Below are 19,845 nucleotides of genomic sequence, written 5' to 3'. Positions count from 1 at the left end.
AGAAGTGTCACACATCAGCACCATCAGAGCATTGCCTTATTACAGATGGAGAAGAAACCAAATGACTACTATGGGCTCCCGAACCTTGCCTGCCATCAATAGTGCACCCTAGAAGAACAGCAATGTGAGGGGGACACTTTCTCATTACATCCCTGAACCTCCGGTAGAACAATTATAGGTAATGTGATATCTGATTCTTGCTGCCCAAATAATGAATCAGAGCCTGGTATATTTTTCTGTGAAGCGCTTCTGTGAACCGCTGTGACTTTTCAGGTAACATATATTTAAAAGATCTGGCAGGAGACCACAGCTGGGAACCAGACCAGACCGTCTTCACCCCTGGCCGCCTCTTCCCAGTACCGCTGCAGGTGACAGTTTTCTCACTATGTACACACAAGGGAGAGACCTGTCAATCATCTGCAGCACTGGGAAGAGGCGGGACGTGAGTGGTGCTTGAGTTGTCTCGTCTTCGGCAATAGTCCTTAGCCAGATCTTTTGTCACAGAAATGCCATTGCGTTTCATAGAAAAATATGCCAGGCTGCAATGGTGTAGCCAGGCTCTGATTCGTGCTGCCTGGCTCATATGGCAAGTTCCCTTAAGCTAACCCTTTTGTAGGAGGCCTGATTCAGGACTGCTCGTACAGGATACGTTGGTAATATTGCAAGTACATGTTAACTACAAGTCTGGGCCATTTTTGGATGGTAAAATACTAGTTTCTCAAGTTGCTAACTGAAATATTTCTCTACGAATGTCAGAAAATTAATAATTTCCCATTTCTTCACAACTAGCATTCCTCTTTCTTTTCTGTGCAATGCGGATCCGACAGCATTCACAAGTTATTTCTTTAGTGGTTTTAGCTTTTCCCGCAGTTGACGTGTTCACCAACCTTTGATTTGCTGTGCCGTATGAGAGCTGAGAGAAGCCGGTTCGATTCCCCCATAACCCCAGCATGGTCTTTGGCTTCACACCACTCTACAAGGCGCTGAACAAGTTTGGTGTTCTTCCCCAGTTGGTCAGCAGCTTCAGCTAAAGGAAACATATAAGGCCCAATTCATCACTTGCAATTGATTCAAGTCACTTTTCTTTCTATATCTCGTGGCATTTGACAAGGACGTTGGTTTAATTTGGCGCAAAATCAAAATGCTACTTATTTTTATCCTCAACCATTTATTTCCAACTTTCCAGTACCAAACGTAGCACATCCTTTAAAAAGTCACAAAAATGTGCCAGACTGAAAACTCCACCAAAAAACTTACTCCGTGCAGGGCCCAGAGTGAGATATGCAAAAAAAAAAAAAAAAATCACATTTCATGACTCGGTCCACAACATCGTGATTAGCAAAAGTGGTTGAGAGAAAAAAAAAACCTTAAAAAAGAAAAATAACTTAAAGAGTGTTGCAAGCATATAGAGAATGAAGCACAAATATTAAAAAGGAGCAAATTACTCCAGAAAAGTGGAGAAACAGAAACAGCAATGTGAATTGGGGCTGATTTTATGTCCCTGACTATGTGTAACCATACTGGATTAACTAAGATAAAAAAAAAAAACTAAAAAAAACTAGCGATACATCATATGACTATAAGGTTGTGTGCCCACGTTACTTTTTTTATGCGTTTCCGCCGCATTTTTTGCATGTGGACCATTTTGAATGTGCCTTGCCAGTCTCAGAACTTTCTAGATACATACATACACAAAGTTGAGAGATTATAAAGTTTACCTCACACAGTTTTCCATGGCACACATACAGCTACCATTTTGTTGATCGGGTCTCAAAACTTTGTTTTGGCCTTTTTAAGAAACTGTACCAAAAGTATTAATCCTGACAAGTTTCACCACCAAAGCCCTGTAGTTCATTGCCGCTGAACAGCACTGTAACACACACCGCTCTAACATTGACACATCATATCACATTGCAACACAGTGAGTATATTCATTCTCTCTCTCATTCTCTCTCTCTCTCTCTCTCTCTAATTGTCACCAGGTGTCGGTAACAACCCATCCAACCCACACAGGCAGAAATCAAACTATGGATGTCAATAAATTAAGTTATGTGTAATAATGAGAAATGACAGGGAAAAGGTATTGAACACAATTACTAAAATTTAATTAATACTTCATACAAAAGTCTTTGCTGGTGATGACAGCTACAAGACGCGTCCTGTAAGGAGAAACTAGTCGCATGCATTGCTCAGGTGTTATTTTGACCCAATTCTTCCACACAAATACTCAACAAATCCTGAAGGTTCTATGGGTGCCTTCTATGAACTCTGAGCTTTAGTTCCTTCCATAAATCTTTTTACTGGATTCAGGTCAGGTGTTTGGCTGGGCCATTCTACCAGCTTTATTTTTTCTCTGAATCCAATTGAGAGAGTTTCCTTGGCTGTGTTTGGGATAATTGTCATACTGAAATGTCCTTTTCATCTTCAGCATCCTTGTAGATGACAGCAGATTTTCATCAAAAAAGTCTTGGTACATTCACCCATCCTTAAATTATATGAAGCTTGTCAGTGCCGTAATGCTGATAAACCGCCCATACCATGATGTTCCCACCTCCAAACTTCACTGTTGGTATGGCGTTTTGGGGGTGATATGTAGAAGCTTTTGGCCTCCAAACATGCTGTGTGTTAGAGTGTAGACTTAAATTTTGGTCTCATCTGACCACACTATATTCTCTCAGAATGTCACGGGATGGACTAAATGCTGTAGAACAAACTTTAAACGAACTTGAAGATACTTTTTGTTCAGCAATGTAATTTTGCTAGGTGAGCGAACAAACCGGCCATGGAGGTTGAGTGCATTATTTATAGTTTTCTTTGAAATAATTGTACCTGCTAATTCCATATCTTTCTGTAGCTCTCCACAGAGGCGGTCTTTGGCTCTTGGACAACTCTTCTGATAATTATTTTCACTCTTCTATCTGAAATCTTGCTAGGAGAACCTGGTTGTGGCCAGTTTATGATGGAATTATGTTCTTTTCACTTCCAGATTATGGCCCCAACAGTAACCAATGCCATCAGCGGCATGTTTTGTAACATTAAAGGGAACCTGTCACTCCAAAATGGAAGTTGAAGGATTCTGGAATGCTATAGATAAGCCCCCGATGTAACCTGAAAGATGAGAAAAAGAGGTTAGATTATACTCACCCAGGGGTGGTCCCGCTGCGATGGGCGTCGCGGTCCGGGGCCTCCCAACTTCTTACGATCACGTCCTCTTCTTGTCTTCACGCCGCGGCTCCGGCGCAGGCGTACTTTGTCTGCCCTGTTGAGGGCAGAGCAAAGTACTGCAGTGCGCTGGGCCTCTCTGACCTTTCCCGGCGCCTGCACACTGCAGTACTTTGCTCTGCCCTCAAAAGGGCAGACAAAGTACGCCTGTGCTGGAGCCGCGGCGTGAAGACAAGAAGAGGGCGTAATCGTAAGAAGATGGGAAGCCCCGGACCGGGACGCCCATCGGACCGGACCACAGCGGGACCGCCCCTGGGTGAGAATAATCTAACCTCTTTTTCTCATCTTTCAGGTTACATCAGGGGCTTATCTAGAACATTCCAGAATGCTCTAGATACCCCCAAAATCGAAGGTGAGCTAAGCTCACCAGCATCAGGGGCTTGACAGGTTCCCTTTAAGGTTGTGAAGGTCTTCAGACGGCTCACTGGTTTTACCCATCATGAGATGTTTCTTGTGTGGCACCCTGGTAATGTGACACTTTTAGGCCATCAGTTGAACTAGATATTAATTTTCACAAAGCGGCAGGATTGCTTTTTAATTACTGATAGATTTCCATGGCATTTGAACCTCTTCCCAACAAACAATACAGCCACCATCTTTAAGGCAACTTTTACAGTATTTTAGTAAGATGTATGTACAGTATGTCCTCAATCCCCTATGCATAGCACAAAAAAGACCTTTTATTATACCCACACGCAGTGTGGTCTGACCCAGCGCCTCCTCCCTTCTCACAACTGCCGTCCTCCTGTTTGCTTCATGTGGATGACGTGTCCTATGTCATCCACACAGTTCACCAAAATCGTGCCACTGTGCACTTGTGTCTGCCGTGGCGAGGGCAGAACAAAGTACTGTAATGCACATATGCTGGGAAAGCCAAAGAGTGCACATGACCCAGAAGTAAAATTGGTGCATGTGTAGTACAGTGATTTGCACAGGAGCGCGACTGGGGGAAGCAGGAGGACGACGACTGCGATGAGAGAAGAGGCACCAGGCAAAGATCAAGAATGCCCAATGGGCCAGATTGCACCGTATGGAGGTATAATTATATGTATTTTTTGTGCTATGAGAGGGGATTTACAAAAGGCCTCAAAAAGTGATGGCTGTACTTTAGATTGTGAAAACCTGGCGACTGGTTCCCTTTAACAGACATTAGAATCATATTACACAAATTTGCGCTCATGACCATGCGGAACAAAGCATTATTAATGAAATACATATCGGCACCTCTACAGCTTGTTCTTACCCTGAGCATCTATTAACATCCGTAGTGTTCCCAGTAATTTAAACTGTACTGGAGGCATTTCCGACTTCAGAAACTTCAGCACTTCTTCCGCTACTCCAGCGGACAACATTTTTGCTTTATTCACAACTATGAAAAGATAAAAAAGAAAATGTCGTAACACAAGCTATTATGTGAGAACGTTCATGTGGTCTACATATAGATATGTAAAAGGGCACAGGCTGGTTCATGTTGGCTGGTAATTAGGTGTCAGAATAATAGCCCAATTTACCTTTAGTTGTACATGTCATTTTCTGCTTTAGTTTTTCACCTTGTGCTGTATCTTTTAATAAAATCTCTCGCTCAACAAAGGCTCAAGCACAGAAGAAAATTGCTGTTCGCAGCACCGCACAAAAGCAATTTTATTTTAATGCTCATACAGCAAGGTCAGTAAGTGCTTCCTGGGGTCCTAATGACAGGGGCCCATTAGAAATCTTTGAAATGAGGCCCTGACACAGATTTTGTGGCTTTGTGAAGCAATGGAAAAATCCTGAACTTGATTGATGGGAAATCTAAGTACATCAACTAAATGTACAATGGTATACCATTTACATATATGGATGGGAAAATTGGGTCACAACCCATTTATCCTTATAAAGTTATGAATTTTTGTATTATACTTCACTTACTTATCTTGCATCTGTCTCTCCCAAATCCAATGCTGTTTCAATGTAGTTTATGCTCCTTTAAGCTACTTTCAACTGCTGCTCAGCAAGATCCTCAACCATACTCAAACAGCCTGTATATAAGACTTTCCTTAATTTTAGCCCCAGCACTCAGACAAGGGACATTACAGAAATCGGGTTTTCGGAATATAGGGTTTGATTCTTTGCTGAGCAGTAGTTGACCTGAGCTTCTAAAGGAACAAGGCTGAGCAGCATATTGTAGCATGGTATTTTGAGCAGAAAGAAGTTAAAGTATATTACAAAAAGTTTTTTTACTTGGAGGATAATTAACCCCTTAATGACCGCCAATACGTCTTTTAACTGACCTGAGATATAAGAGAATAGCCTCCCCATACAGGTGACAATCCAACAGCTGTCGGCTGTATACTATAGCTGACAACTTGCTGTATCAGCCAGGATCAGTATTTGCAACTTCCAAATCTGTTTAACCCCTTAGATGCTGCTGTCAATAGTGACTACATCATATAAATGGTTAACAGAGTGTGAGGGCTTCCTCTTTATCTAAACTGGTGCCCTCAGATCATGATTGTGTGGTCCTTATGTTTGCCATGGCAATTCACATCCAAATAGCGGCCTTAGAGTCTGACGGCTGTAGTAATCTGTTCAGAAGTTAGAGGCATTTAGGTGGTAAAAATACACATTTTAATTTCTGTCATACCACTATGCATTAATTCCTGTAAAGCACCTGAAGGGTTAATAAACTACCTGACTGCAGTTTTCAATTTGTCAGGGGGTGCTGTTTTTAAAATGGTATCATGTTTGGGGGTTTCCCAATATATGGGACCCCTAAAGTCACTTCAAACATGGATAAGTCCCTAAAAAAATAAATTTTGCAAATTTCCTTGAAAAAATGAAAAATTGCTGCTACATTTTTAAACCTCCTAAAATGCTAACAAAATAAAATAACATTTTACAAATCATGCTGATGTAAAGCAGACATGTGGGAAATGTTATTTATTAATGGTTTGCTGTGGTATGACTATCTGGATTAAAGGGATAATCATTCAAAATTTGAAAATTGCTACTTTTTTAACATTTTTCTCAAATTTTTGATAGTTTTTTTAAATAAACACAAAACATATTGACCTAAATTTATCATTATTATAAAGTATAATGTGTCACGAAAAAACAACCTCAAAATCACTGGGATTTGTTGAAGCATTGCAGAGTTATTACCACATAAAGTGACACTGGTCAGATTTAAAAAAATTTGGCTCTGTCACTAAGGGGTTAAAAAAATCTGTTTAATCACTTCTATTACGCAGATTGAATGTAAACAGGATAATCAGAATACTCCTACTTGAGGACTAGTTTTCAACAATGGACAATTTACACACTTGTTTGTAATAACATGATAAAATGATAGCGTTTTTTGTACTGGGAGAGACTTGCAATAGAAATGTTGTTCAATGCAAATACCAATTCAATTCTGATTTACGTCGGCACTTGTATTACTTACCAGGAATGGCCAAGTTTCTTAGAGCACTAAGAGCAGCATGCTGTACAGTTACATTGCCTTCTTCCACGTGTCTGTCCAAAAGATCTATGAGCTTCTGAACAATGCCGTTGTCCACCATATGAATGCAGTTCCCATCTAAATAAAACAGATTACAGTCAACCCTGGCAGGCAACATATACAGGAATGGTTTAAATCAGTACTAGTAAGTATGCCAATTGCCTCTTCGGAGAGGAAGAGGACTTGAACTCTATAGCGCCACCTTTGGAGGCAGCGATCTTACAAGTCACTACCGACCCTTTAACGAGCCTTAACATATGACTTTGGATAAAATCCAAATCAGAATCTCAATTTGCAGACATGGTGTTTCGGGGTGTTGCCCCTAATCAGTGCAAAGTATGAGATCTGATTTGGCAAGGTGAGAGGCTTAAGACTGGGATCTAAGGGGTAAGGTTTCTCCCTGTGGAGAGTGACATACCGGCTCAGGCATGACTTTACAGCAGAGAATGCATCCTAGCCTTATCTTTGCTTTGCTCAAATTTCTCACAAAACAAATGCAGTACAATATTATGATACACAAACAAACCCAAAAACAGTCTGCAATTGACACCACAACCACTGGGTGTATAACCCACCCTACACCACTGATTAGCAGCTTTCTGCCTATGCAGAGTGCACACAAAAAGCCATTTATCAGTTGTATGATCGGACTTATACTGAGCTCACCATTCACAACTGGTAGATCTGCAGCAAATAACACACTGATTTTATCAAAACTGCAGCAAGCAGAAAAGTAAGTGATACATCAGGGTATCTGTCCTTACATCATGATGCTCTCAGATGGGGCAGTAAAAACCTGGTTAAAGATTCCCTTTAAAGGGACTTTGCCAACACAGAATGACTGTCCAAACCAAGTCCCACAGCTTAGTGCTTCACGGTGGGACCTTTACTTTAAATATAGCTTCCCTCCTGCTTATTTCCCCTCAATCTCCACCCTGCTCTTTGCTTGACATCTCTGACTTCATGGAGCCAGAGGCGGGTGGAGATAAATGGAAGCCAAACAGGTGGGAAGGTGTATTTAAAGGATTGGCCCGGCCATGAAGCACCGAGTGCTCATTCTGACAGGGTCCCTTTAAAAGGTCAGTCGGGGTGTAAAGAGCCCTGTTGGTGTCTGCCATTTGATGGCCCATTACAACTTGAAATTCATGTTTTTGCTCATGTAATGAAACATAAAGGAATACATGATGCCGATGTGAACTCAGCCTTACAGAACTAAAAGGTGATTACCATTTCTAGCAAAATTGGCTATTGCCAGGGCGCCAGCTAACTGTAGCTGATGATTGTGTGATGGAAGCCAGGACAGAACCCTCTGAAAGACGCTGCCTTTTCCACCTTCAAAAAGCTTCTGCATGGACTCATCTGTACAAAAGCAAACACAAACAAATCAAACTCTCAACACAAACAGCAAATCATAGACATTTAGGAAAAACTGTTACAAAAATACAATAAATTGAATTACTATTTATTCAGAATAACTTCCCATAGGCCTAACGTATCTAGAGAGAATCAAAACACACGTTCCGAAGGCTGCAGACAATTTTGCACCTATGGATATCTGTAGTGTTCGCAGTCATTTATACTCTATTGGAGGCTTTTCGGACTTACAGGACGTCACACAAACTAACTGCACAGTTAAGAACCTTTTCCTTTAGAGACAGTTTTTTTTACACGCCATCAACCACCTCTTAAAAGGAAATGTGTCATCAGAAAATAACGGTTTTATTCAGGTTTTTATGCTAAAGGGGTTGCCTACTACATGGCTACCCATTTTTAAATTAACACCCCCTTTTAAAATACATATAACATACCGACCTCCTGTGTCAGCACTGTTTCAGTAATGCAGGCACTAGGGTTTCTCAGGGCTCACATGACATTAGTATGTCACATGAGCCCTCCAGCCAATCATTGTCCACTAAATGGAAGGCGGCCAATAGCAGCAGCCTCTGATTGGTTGTAGGGCTCTCATGGCACAACAGTGTTACGCATGCTTGAGAGACCAAGCACCAAAAACACTGGAATGGTGCCAGTGAGTATATGTTATTTTTATTTTACAAAGGGGACTACTTCATGTAAAAATGGGGTGTCCAGGTAATGGATAACCTGTCTATGTGCATTTTTTTTTTTTTTTTAAAGTGGCAAAGTTTTTTTTTTTATATCACGATCTGTATAGGAAACATGACACTAAAATAGTCACAGTGGCAAGGGTGAAAATTACAAGATTGCAAATTTTTTTGAGATACAGATTGTTCTGAAAAATAAAAAGGCCAACAATTTAAAAAAAAAAAAAAAATCAGCAAAAACATTTAAAGCGAACACCTAATTTAAACGATATAATTTAAATACTAAATATCATGAATAAATGATATATTTACTAATGCCAGGTTTGATGTAAAAGTTTATGTGATTGAAAATCCCTTCTGTATATCTGAATAGTGCTGCTTGTAAATGTAAAAGAAAAAGGGCCAAGAGAGATATAGGACAGTCTCAAAAATGTCTGAAAAAATCCTGCTGCTTGTGAATATATACTAATGTTGTTGATATATATCTCCATATCAAACTATCTCCATATTATGAAATATCAGACTGGAGCAGCGGTGAGAAATTAATTTTCCAGAGGGTCCACATAAGAGCCCGTGACTGCTGTGGAGGGCCGACCCAATAGGATGAAATTAATCCTGATCAATATTAATACTAACATATTATAATTATTTTATGTTAATGTTAATTGTACCACTTAATATTGAGCAGAATTAAGTATGCTGACTTCCCCCTATATATCATTTGAGTGGGCACACAGCCCCTTCTATTTATCGTATGAGCACACATAGCCCCCTATATACCATAAGAGCCCCCATACAGTGAAGGAAATAATTATTTGATACCTTGCTGATTGTGTAAGTTTGCCCACTGACAAAGACATGAACAGTCTATAGTTTTAAGGGTAGGTTAATTTTATCATTGAGAGAGAATATCAAAATAAAATCCAGAAAACCACATTGTATAAATTATATAAATTTATTTGCATTTTGCAGTGAGAAATAAGTATTTGATCCCTCTGGAAAACAACACTTTATACTTAGGGGCAAAACCCTTGTTGGCAAGCACAGCAGTCAGACATTTTTTGTAGTTGATGATGAGGTTTGCGCACGCCAGGAGTAATTTTGGTCAACTCCTCTTGGCAGATCATCTCTAAATCATTAAGATTTTGAGGCTGTCGCTTGGCAACTCGGAGCTTCAACTCCCTCCATAAGTTTTCTATGGGATTAAGGTCTGGAGACTGGCTAGGCTACTCCATGACCTTAATGTGCTTCTTTTTGAGCCACTCCTTTGTTGCCTTTGCTGTATGTTTTGGGTCATTGTTTTGCTGGAAGACCCAGCCACGACCCATTTTTAATGTCCTGGCGGAGAGAAGGACGTTGTCACTCAGGATTTTATGGTACATGGCTCCATCCATTCTCCCATTGGTGCGGTGAAGTAGTCCTGTGCCCTTAGCAGAGAAACACCCCCAAAAAACACAATGTTTCTACCTCCATGATTGACAGTGGGGAAGGTGTTCTTTGGGTTATAGGCAGCATTTCTCTTCCTCAAAACATGGCGAGTTGAGTTAATGCCAAACACCTACATTTTTGTCTCATCTGACCATAGCACCTTCTCCCATTCACTCGCAGAATCATCCAGGTGTTCATTAGCAAACTTCAGATGGGCCTGCACATGTGCCTTCTTGAGCAGGGGGACCTTGCGGACACTGCAGGATTTTAAACCTTTACAGGGTAATGTGTTAGCAATGGTTTTCTTGGTGACTGTGGTCCCAGCTGCCTTGAGATCATTAACAAGTTCCCCACATGTAGTTTTAGGATGATCTCTCACCTTCCTCACGATCAAGGATTCCCCGCGAGGTAGGATTTTGCATGGTGCCCCAGATTGATGTTGATTGACAGTCATTTTGTATTTCTTCCATTTTCTTACTATTGCACAAACAGTTGTCTCCTTCTCACCCAGCATCTTACATATGGTTTTGTAGCCCATTCCAGCTTTCTGCAGGTCTATGATCTTGTCCCTGACATCCTTAGAAAGTTCTTTGGTCTTGCCCATCTTGTAGAGATTAAAGTCTGACTGATTAAGTCTGTGGGCAGGCGTCTTTTATAAAGGTGACTATGTAAGACAGCTGTCTTTAATGCAGGTAACGAGTTGATTAGGAGCGTGTAACTGGTCTGTAGGAGCCAGAACTCTTAATGGTTGGTAGGGGATTAAATACTTCTTTCTCACTGCAAAATGCAAATAAATTTATATAATGTATTCAATGTGATTTTCTGGATGTTATTTTTGATATTCTATCTGTCAGTGTTAAAATTAACCTACCCTTAAAATTATAGACTGTTCATGTCTTTGTCACTGGGCAAACAAAAAAAATCGGCAAGGGATCAAATAATTAATTCCTTCACTGTATATACAGCATGAGTTCCCAAACAGCCTCCGATATACAGGAGATGATCCCCTACATAGTCTCCCCATGATCAGCATGAGACCCACATAGCCTCTCCATGTTCAGCCATATACATGGAGAAAAAAAAGCCACCACATACTCAGTGCTCATTGTTCCCTCGGCGCTCTGCCTCTTCTCTCTCCGATGCACTGAGTCTCTGCGGTGCACAGATGAAGCAATAAATTGATGATCACATCAGCCGTTTCCTCCACCAATGCATTCACCACTGCCTACATCCCACGGACGCAGATAGCGGTGACAGTGCGTGGCTGTGGACAAGCAGGAGAGGGCATAGTGCAGCCCATTGGCTACTGTTTCCAGCCCTCACAACTAATTTCTAAGAGCCTTTACTACAGTTGTTTTGTCCCTACCAGAGGTTAGCTCCCCGATTTCTTAATCAGTCCGGGTTCCAACGCTGGAACACCCATCGATCAGTAAAATATCATCGATATAGCGAAAGTAAACTTGTTTCACTTGAAAACCCCTTGAACACAATCTGTCATTATAAGGGGAATTTACTGCATGCTATTACATTTATATTTTGCAACTGTATTTTTATGTATTGGCCAGGTTTCCACTAGCGCATACAGAGCCATGGAAATAAATAAATGGACAGAAGGATCTGTTTTCATGACGTACATACAGATAGGTCCAGAAATATTTGATCAGTGACAAGTTTTGGCATTTTAGTTGTTTACCAAAACAAAATTCAAGGTACAATTATATAGTCAATGTTTGATTAAAGTGAAGACTCTCAGCTGTAATTTGTGGGTATTTACATCCTAATTAGAGTAAGAGTATAAGATTTACAGCTCTTTGATATGTAGCTGCCTCTCAAATGATATCAAAAGCTCTTTATTGGGTTGGGAAAATTATTCTCTTGTTAATCTATCATCAATAAGCAAGTAAAAAGGTCTGTAGCCGTTTCCAGGTGTGGCATTTGCATTCGGAACTGTTGCTGTGAATCCACAACATGCGGTCAAAGGAGCTCTCAATGGAAGAGAAATCAACCTTCATTAAGCTGATAAAAAGAACAAATCAATCAGAGGGATAGCAGAAATGTTAGGATTGGCCAAATCAACAGTTTGGCACATTCTGCAAAAAAAAAAAAAAAAAAAAAAGAGCACACTGAGGAGCTTGGGCACTCAAAAATGTCTGGACTTCCATGGAAGACAACACTGGTGGATGACCACAGAATCCTTTCCATGTTGAAGAAAAACCCCTTCATATTATCCATTTAAGTGAAGATCACCCTCCAGGAAGATGTTTCAGTGTCTAAAGGCCCCGTCTCACATAGCGAGATCGCTAGCGAGATCGCTGCTGAGTCACAAGTTTTGTGACGCAACAGCGACCTCCATAGCGATCTCGCTATGTGTGACACGTACCAGCGATCAGGCCCCTGCTGCGAGATCGCTGGTCGTGTCGGAATGGCCTGGACCTTTTTTTGGTCGTTGAGGCCCCGCTGACATCGCTGAATCGGTGTGTGTGACACCGATCCAGCGATGTCTTCACTGGTAACCAGGGTAAACATCGGGTTACTAAGCGCAGGGCCGCGCTTAGTAACCCGATGTTTACCCTGGTTACCAAAAAAAACAAACAGTACATACTCGCCTTTCGGTGTCCAGGTCCCTTGCCGTCTGCTTCCTGCTCTGACTGAGCCGCCGTACAGTGAGAAGTGAGAGCACAGCAGTGACGTCACCGCTGCTCTCACTTCTCACTGTACGGCCGGATCTCAGTCAGAGCAGGAAGCAGACGGCAAGGGACCTGGACACCGAAAGGCGAGTATGTAGTGTTTGTTTTTTTTGGTAACCAGGGTAAACATCGGGTTACTAAGCGCGGCCCTGCGCTTAGTAACCCGATGTTTACCCTGGTTACCCGGGTGCTGCAGGGGGACTTCGGCATCGTTGAAGACAGTTTCAACGATGCCGAAGTCGTTCCCCTGATCGTTGGTCGCTGGAGAGAGCGGTCTGTGTGACAGCTCCCCAGCGACCACACAACGACTTACCAACGATCACGGCCAGGTCGTATCGCTGGTCGTGATCGTTGGTAAATCGCTTAGTGAGACGGGGCCTTAAGACTATCATGAAGAGAAAACTTCAGGAGAGCAAATAAAGAGGGTTCACCACAAGGTGCAAACCATTAATCAGCCTTAATAATAGAAGGGTCAGCCAGCCAAGTTCTGGAAAAGCATTCTTTGGACAGATGAAACTATGATCAATCTGTACCGTAATGATGGAAAGATGGAGAAGGCTAGGAACGGCTCAAGATCCAAAAGCACACCACATCCTCTGTAAAACATGGTGGAGGCAGTGTGATGGCATGGGCATGCTTTGCTTACAATGGTACTGGGTCACTAGTGTTTATTGATGACGTGACTGAAGACAGAAGCAGCCGGATGAATTCTGAAGTATACAGGGCTATACTTTCTGGTCAAATTAAAGGAAAAGCAGCAAGGTTGATTGGATGGTACTTCATAGTAGAGATAGACAATGACCCAAAACATACTGCAAAAGTAACCCAGGATTTTTTTTTTAAAGGCAAAGAAGTGTAATGTTTTGCCATGGCCGAGTCAATCACCAGATCTCAACCCCATTGAGAATGCATTTCACATGCTCAAGACAAAACTTGAAAGCCCCACAAACAAGCAACTACTGAAATCAGCTGCAGTAAAGGCCTGGCAAAGCATCACAAAGGATGATACCCACCATTTGGTAACATCCATGGTTTCCAACCTTTAGGGAGTCATTGTGTGCAAAGGTTTCTCTACAAAGTATTAAAAGTGAACATTTTATTTATGGTAAAATTAATTTGTCCAATTACTTTTGAGCCCCTAAAATATTAAAGGCTTTGTAGATATGTGGTTGCAATTCCCAAATGTTTCACAGGATATTTTTGTTAAACCCCTTTAATTAAACCTGAAAGTCTAATCTGTTATTTCATTATATATCACAAATAGCAGCATGCATAATTCAAATCCCAAAGATTCTGTCATTGTCCAAATATTTGTGGACCTAATGTAGGTCAACTCGCATTCAGCACCTATCTTCCGCGACTCTTGACATGTCACAAATTCTATATGTACTTACCACCTAATAGCAGAAGGACCATTAGATCAGAAGCAGTTTTCAGCTCCGCCATATCGTCATCCTTTTCGCTATTCACAGTTTGATGGACTATATCAAGTAAACACTCCACAAGACCAGCCTCCACCAGCTGAAGCTTTATAGCATCTACAAATAAACAATATTAACGTCAAGATACAAACTAGCTGAGCGATAACACTAGACGTCTTCAAGATTTTTAATTAAAGTGAAATTCCACTTTTAGGCATGTTCTAGGATTTAAAGGCTGTCACGATTTCTGTCTGTGATAGCCTTTGGTCAAATAGATGAATTCTAGCTGATTACGATCTTGGATTAAAGCTTTAAAGACTGTTTTTTATTTATTAAGTTATCACAGTGTCAGGATACCTATAAAAAAAGTCATATTTTATATCGGAATCTGCTGGACCACAAATGAGAACATCAAGACCCCCAGATTAGAACCTTTCATTAGCGCTATTCCCACAGCGGTTTGTCCGCCTTATAATCAGCACTTTCTTGCCAGAATGTTCACCATGCTTTTTTGAAATCCACGTATTTTATGACTTTCATAGTTTTGACCGAAATGTAATACTTAGACGTGGACTACGTTTACCACTATTGGGTTTTTCCAATGGTTACTGATGGTTAGGATGTCATCAATGGCCCGTTAGACCAACAACGTATTTCAGTGGGGAGTATGGCTTGCTTGATTCTTTTACAAGCATCCCTAGAATTGGGTAACAAAATAAAATTTGGGAGCACCATAATGTATGAGCAAAGACCCAGATTAACATGATGTGTCACGTACAGAGCTGTGTTTTGTTGTTTAAATACAATCAGTGTTTTAGCTGCAGGAGATCATAATTACAGGACAACTGTCCTTGTGTATCTTAGTCCAGTCAAGCCCCCAGCACTGCAAAGCAGCTCTCAGTCATTACACTGAATGAATGGGGGTGGTTATACACAGATCAAGAACTGAGCTCTGCTAGATCAACAGCAGAGAAAACTGGCTTTTGGTGCCAGACAAAAACCCTATATTAAAATCGTTAATCTTTATAAGGCTAATAATTATATATTAATTTATTGACTTCAACATTTTGACGGATTGTGACCAATTGTAGAAAACGAAGTGTGAAAGAGGCCTAACAAATAATATACACAATCCATGGTCACAAATAGGGGTTAGAAATTGGATTGAATATTATATTACACACACACACACACACACACACACACACACACACACACACACACACGGCTGATATTAATAACACAAAGATTTACGCTTTTAATCTAGGGTTTTTTTCTAGCAACAAATCTGAGATTACACACCGGATCATTCTATTATCTGCTAGTTTCAGAACCATCAGTGGCTGCATCCGACAAACTAACTGACACATAGTGGAATCAGGGTTTTAGTGCATTCCTCATGGTGCCGTTGGATTACATAACAAAATTTGCTGACAGATTCCATTTAATAATTTTAGCCTATGGATGGAAAGAGGTTGCTGCATGAAGTTAAAGACAAATCCATTTTGACTGAATCTATTACGCCTTCTACATATACGAGGCTGGAAGGCTTCTACCTATCACATCCAACTTCATCTAAAAGGCTGAGCTCACATTTGGCACAAAATTTCCGCTGGCATGATTTCTGTGCATTTATGGTAAAACCTACATGCGCTATAAACATTTGCAGGAGGGTTCACCCTTTGCATTCAGGTAAGTGTCATGTGTACCCCACCCTGGCAGCGCTCCTCCACTATACCAGATAGAGAATGCCAGAACTTTGCATAGAAGAGAGCATCAAATGTTAATACTATGTAGATTACCAATATGCATTTCAACACAACACCCACACAGCGCCTTAAATAAACATCATCCTTCCAGAGGCAGTCACTTGTCAGGATGATTATTTTGTGCAACAGATGTTGCCGTAAGTGCATATTAAATGGCAAAGCTTTTCCAACACAGAACAGCTGACATGCACACAATTCGCCTGTCTGATGCCAAGCGTGCCTTCGAAATCTCAGACTTATCCCCCACAGAAAAGCCGTTTTTATTCCCACAGATAATATTCAGTACATATACCGTACTTTACAGAGTAAGACGCAAACCAAATTAAATTTAATGAGAATAATTTTACCGTGTTACATGCATAAACCGAGGACAGCTGACAATACATTCAAAAAGCCTACTTTCCCTGAAATGATTGATAATTTCAGGGAAGATACTGACTGGCTGATCGCTATTTTTACAGTTTGGGTAAAGTACATTTTCAGTAAAGTTAAAGAAGATCTGTCACAAATATGTAGTCTTATAACTGACATAAATGAAGCGGTTCTCCTGAATCTGGTATTATTTTTTTGTGCATGCGCCTCTCCGTTCCGGACTTATGGCCCCCTCTTCCTGTTAAATAAAAATAGTCTTCTCAGCCAAGGGGGCATGGCCCTCAGGAAGACAGAAGAGGGGACTACCAGGATTCCTTGGCTAGAAAAACATGCAAGGAAAAACCATATATTAGGAATGGTGAAGTGAAGAACCAAAAAAACAACATCCCCAGATTCAAGAGTCAAAAATGTATACCGGGTAAATACTTATTGTAAAGGAGCAGGAGTAAAATCCTGGATGGCAGGTATGGGTCACCGAAGTGGCTGGCCTTGGCAACAAGTCCTGGAATCAAAGGTTCCAGTAAAGGTAGATTACGGAGAGGTTTTTGGCTTAATGGACCAGATTTTGGGTCCTGGATTTAGAACCAAGTGGGAATGGTCCCTCACATACACTCCAGTCAGCGCCTTACAGGTCTAGTTGAGTTGGCACAGGTGGGTCTGAGGAAGTGGAGCTGAAGTGAAAGTTCTAATGGTGGGCAGAAGGTGCCTGAAGCCGTAGTAGTGAATGACTTGCCATGAAAATAAGACTGTGTAATTGTACAGTGCCTCAAATGAGAAAGGACTGTTGATACTGAATTTTTTCTTTTGGCTGAAGGAAATCCACTTCATTAACATTTTTGGAGTTTATCAGAGGTAATAGGCCCCAGATTGTTTGCACCAAAACCAAGGTCCTGTATGTACCCCTTACTGCTGCTAGAAAGCTTGAGTCCCTACATAGATTTATGGCAAAGGACGGATTCTCTTCAATAATGTCCAGCTGGTCACATGGAGGGTTAGATTATTTTAGAAAATAGATATTTGTCAGTAGTGATCAATGAAACCACCAACAGGTCAAGTGAGTAACAATGATTATCTCTTAACAATGACATCCAATTTAGGGTGGGATATATTAGCCAACAAGTAATTTCTTTGTGTTGAAAAGGGAAAAAAAAAACAAAAACAGGCAAATGTATGGATCTGAGCGCCTTTGATAACTGTCAAATTGTGTTAACGGAAAGGAAAGTGTTGATTCAGCTCTAAAACGACATGTCTTGTGGGATGTAGAAGGTATGCAGTGGTCCAAAAAGAAGGACATGGAATAAACCAGCAACTATGGTATGTCAGTAACCCCAGTCTGATGCAGTTTATGTGCTCGTCCATAGAGGAAACACCTAACAATTTTTAGGACTTCGAAGAACTGCTGCTAATGTTTTGGTGCCTGATAAAAAAAAAAAGACACATTTACAGGTCTTGTGAAGGCCATTACTTAACAGGTTAAAACTTCTTTTGGTGGTCCAAGGGGGACCCTTCAAAGTATAAGTTTGTAATTGTGACATAATGGCGTGCTGGTGTACATTACTGTTAATTGTGAACACTAGGCATATGAAACTGTTTTTCTCCCTTTTTTTCTGCTGCCCCATTGAAGAGGCATTGGTTGTGGCCATTGAGACAGCTTACACTCTTCTGCAATTTAAACATTTTAAACACTTCTTGGTATTATGAAGATCTTATCAACTTTGTGAGTGAACGTCAACTGGAGGAACTTAATCAATATGAGCAAAAACATGGTATTACTGGTCAATAAGAACTGCTCCTGAGGCCCTTCATCCTGACGTGGACCTCACCATTACTGCTTAATGTTCCCATTTCCATAGGAAACTATTATTATTATGCTTTGCTTATATAGCATCATGAATTCAACAGCGCTTTACGTACATTATCATCGCTGTCCCCATTGGGGCTCACAGTCTAGATTCCCTATCAGTATGTCTTTGGAGTGTGGGAGGAAGCTGGAGAACCCCGCAAACACAGGGAGAACATACAAACTCTATACATAAACCTGTAGGATGCCATCTCTAGGATGAGATTCTATTTTTTGAAACACTGTTTTGACTATTGCAATTTACTAATATTTGGACCCAATTGGTGCAATAATAGAGTTTAGAGTTTCAATAACTATTTTAAAGAGGCTGTATAAAATTTCAGAACCAAGTTCAGGTAAAATTTAGCTTATAAAGTATTCCAACCGTTTAATTTGTTGCATAATTAATGTAGATGTTCTTTGTGTCACTTTTCCAGGATATTTCTGTATGAGTCACTCAATTGAAACCGTACAACAAGCTATAAGAGAAGTGTTCATGCATTTTGCAGAAATCAGGAGTAGAAAAAGTATTCAACTTTTATAACCATGGCAACACAGGAAAATTGATCATAAACGGATTTGAAAGAGAATTTTAAGTCTATAAAAGGTTGCAAGTCATTTTTCTTCAACATAGATCAATTTGGAAAATAATGCATTTACGTCATTGCAGGTATTTTGGAAAGTGGACAGTAAAGTATGCCAGAATTCTGTAACCTTCCATGTTGAGGTTCAGTTGCTTCATACAGTAGCGACCAAAGTTTTGCTTTTTTTTTTTAAAAAAAGGAGTGATTACTTCTGTCTGGTTTTCGTGATGCCATTTTCCTGGTGATTTTAGTAAAATGGAAGCAAATTGTTGTCAGCTATAAGGACAAAAATTGATTTGAGATTGTTTTATTAGTTTTCAACATTTGATGGGCCAAATCTTTTGTATATTTTGTCATGGATGGTTGAATGTTGCCTTAATTTTTGTTTTGTTAGTGTGTTTTGAGGTTAACACTAGTGATGAACAAATATACTCGGTACTCGAGCACGCTCGGGTGTCCTCCGAGTATTTTTTAGTGCTCGGAGAATTAGTTTTTATCACCGCAGCTGAATGATTTACATCTCTTAGGCAGCTTGATTACATGTGGGGATTCCCTAGCAACCAGGCCACCCCCACATGTACTTATGCTGGCTAACAGATGTAAATCATTCAGCTGCGGCAATGAAAAGTAAATCTCCGAGCACTAAAAAATACTTGGGAGGTCACCCGAGCGTGCTCGAGAAATCTCGAGTAACAAGTATATTCGCTCATCACTAGTTAACACATGTCCAAGACAAAGCCACGATTATCACCAGATGTCAGGAAGCTTATTCTGGGAGTGAAGTCAGGCAACAACTAAAAGAGGTAGCTATGGAGTCAAGTGTTCTGTATAATAAAGAAAAAGAAGGTTATGGAACAGCTGACAAACCTAAAAGTGGACGACCACGTCCTCCAAAGTTGATCACATTATTAAGAAAAAGTCAGTATCTGATGTCCATAAAAGTGCTGTAAAGATTTTGCACAAAATGAACCAAGAATATGG

The 19,845-nt window shown here is 40.6% G+C and overlaps 1 protein-coding gene across 3 annotated transcripts in view; it reads right to left on the bottom strand.

Annotated features, from left to right (window-relative positions):
* Positions 1-19,845, bottom strand: part of RAP1GDS1 (Rap1 GTPase-GDP dissociation stimulator 1) — a 136,015-nt gene that overhangs the window by 2,151 nt on the left and 114,019 nt on the right. For all 3 annotated transcript variants that reach the window (XM_077277413.1, XM_077277421.1, XM_077277428.1), the window contains 5 exons: positions 14,273-14,416; positions 7,931-8,062; positions 6,647-6,781; positions 4,466-4,591; positions 888-1,027 (listed from right to left, as the gene is read on the bottom strand). In XM_077277413.1, the coding sequence (XP_077133528.1) occupies positions 888-1,027; positions 4,466-4,591; positions 6,647-6,781; positions 7,931-8,062; positions 14,273-14,416 (677 nt within the window). The remainder of the gene's footprint in view (positions 1-887; positions 1,028-4,465; positions 4,592-6,646; positions 6,782-7,930; positions 8,063-14,272; positions 14,417-19,845) is intronic.

The sequence above is a fragment of the Ranitomeya variabilis genome, chromosome 1, assembly GCF_051348905.1.
Source record: "Ranitomeya variabilis isolate aRanVar5 chromosome 1, aRanVar5.hap1, whole genome shotgun sequence".
Classification (NCBI taxonomy): Eukaryota; Metazoa; Chordata; class Amphibia; order Anura; family Dendrobatidae; genus Ranitomeya; species Ranitomeya variabilis.
This window is presented reverse-complemented; position numbering and strand designations above follow the sequence as displayed.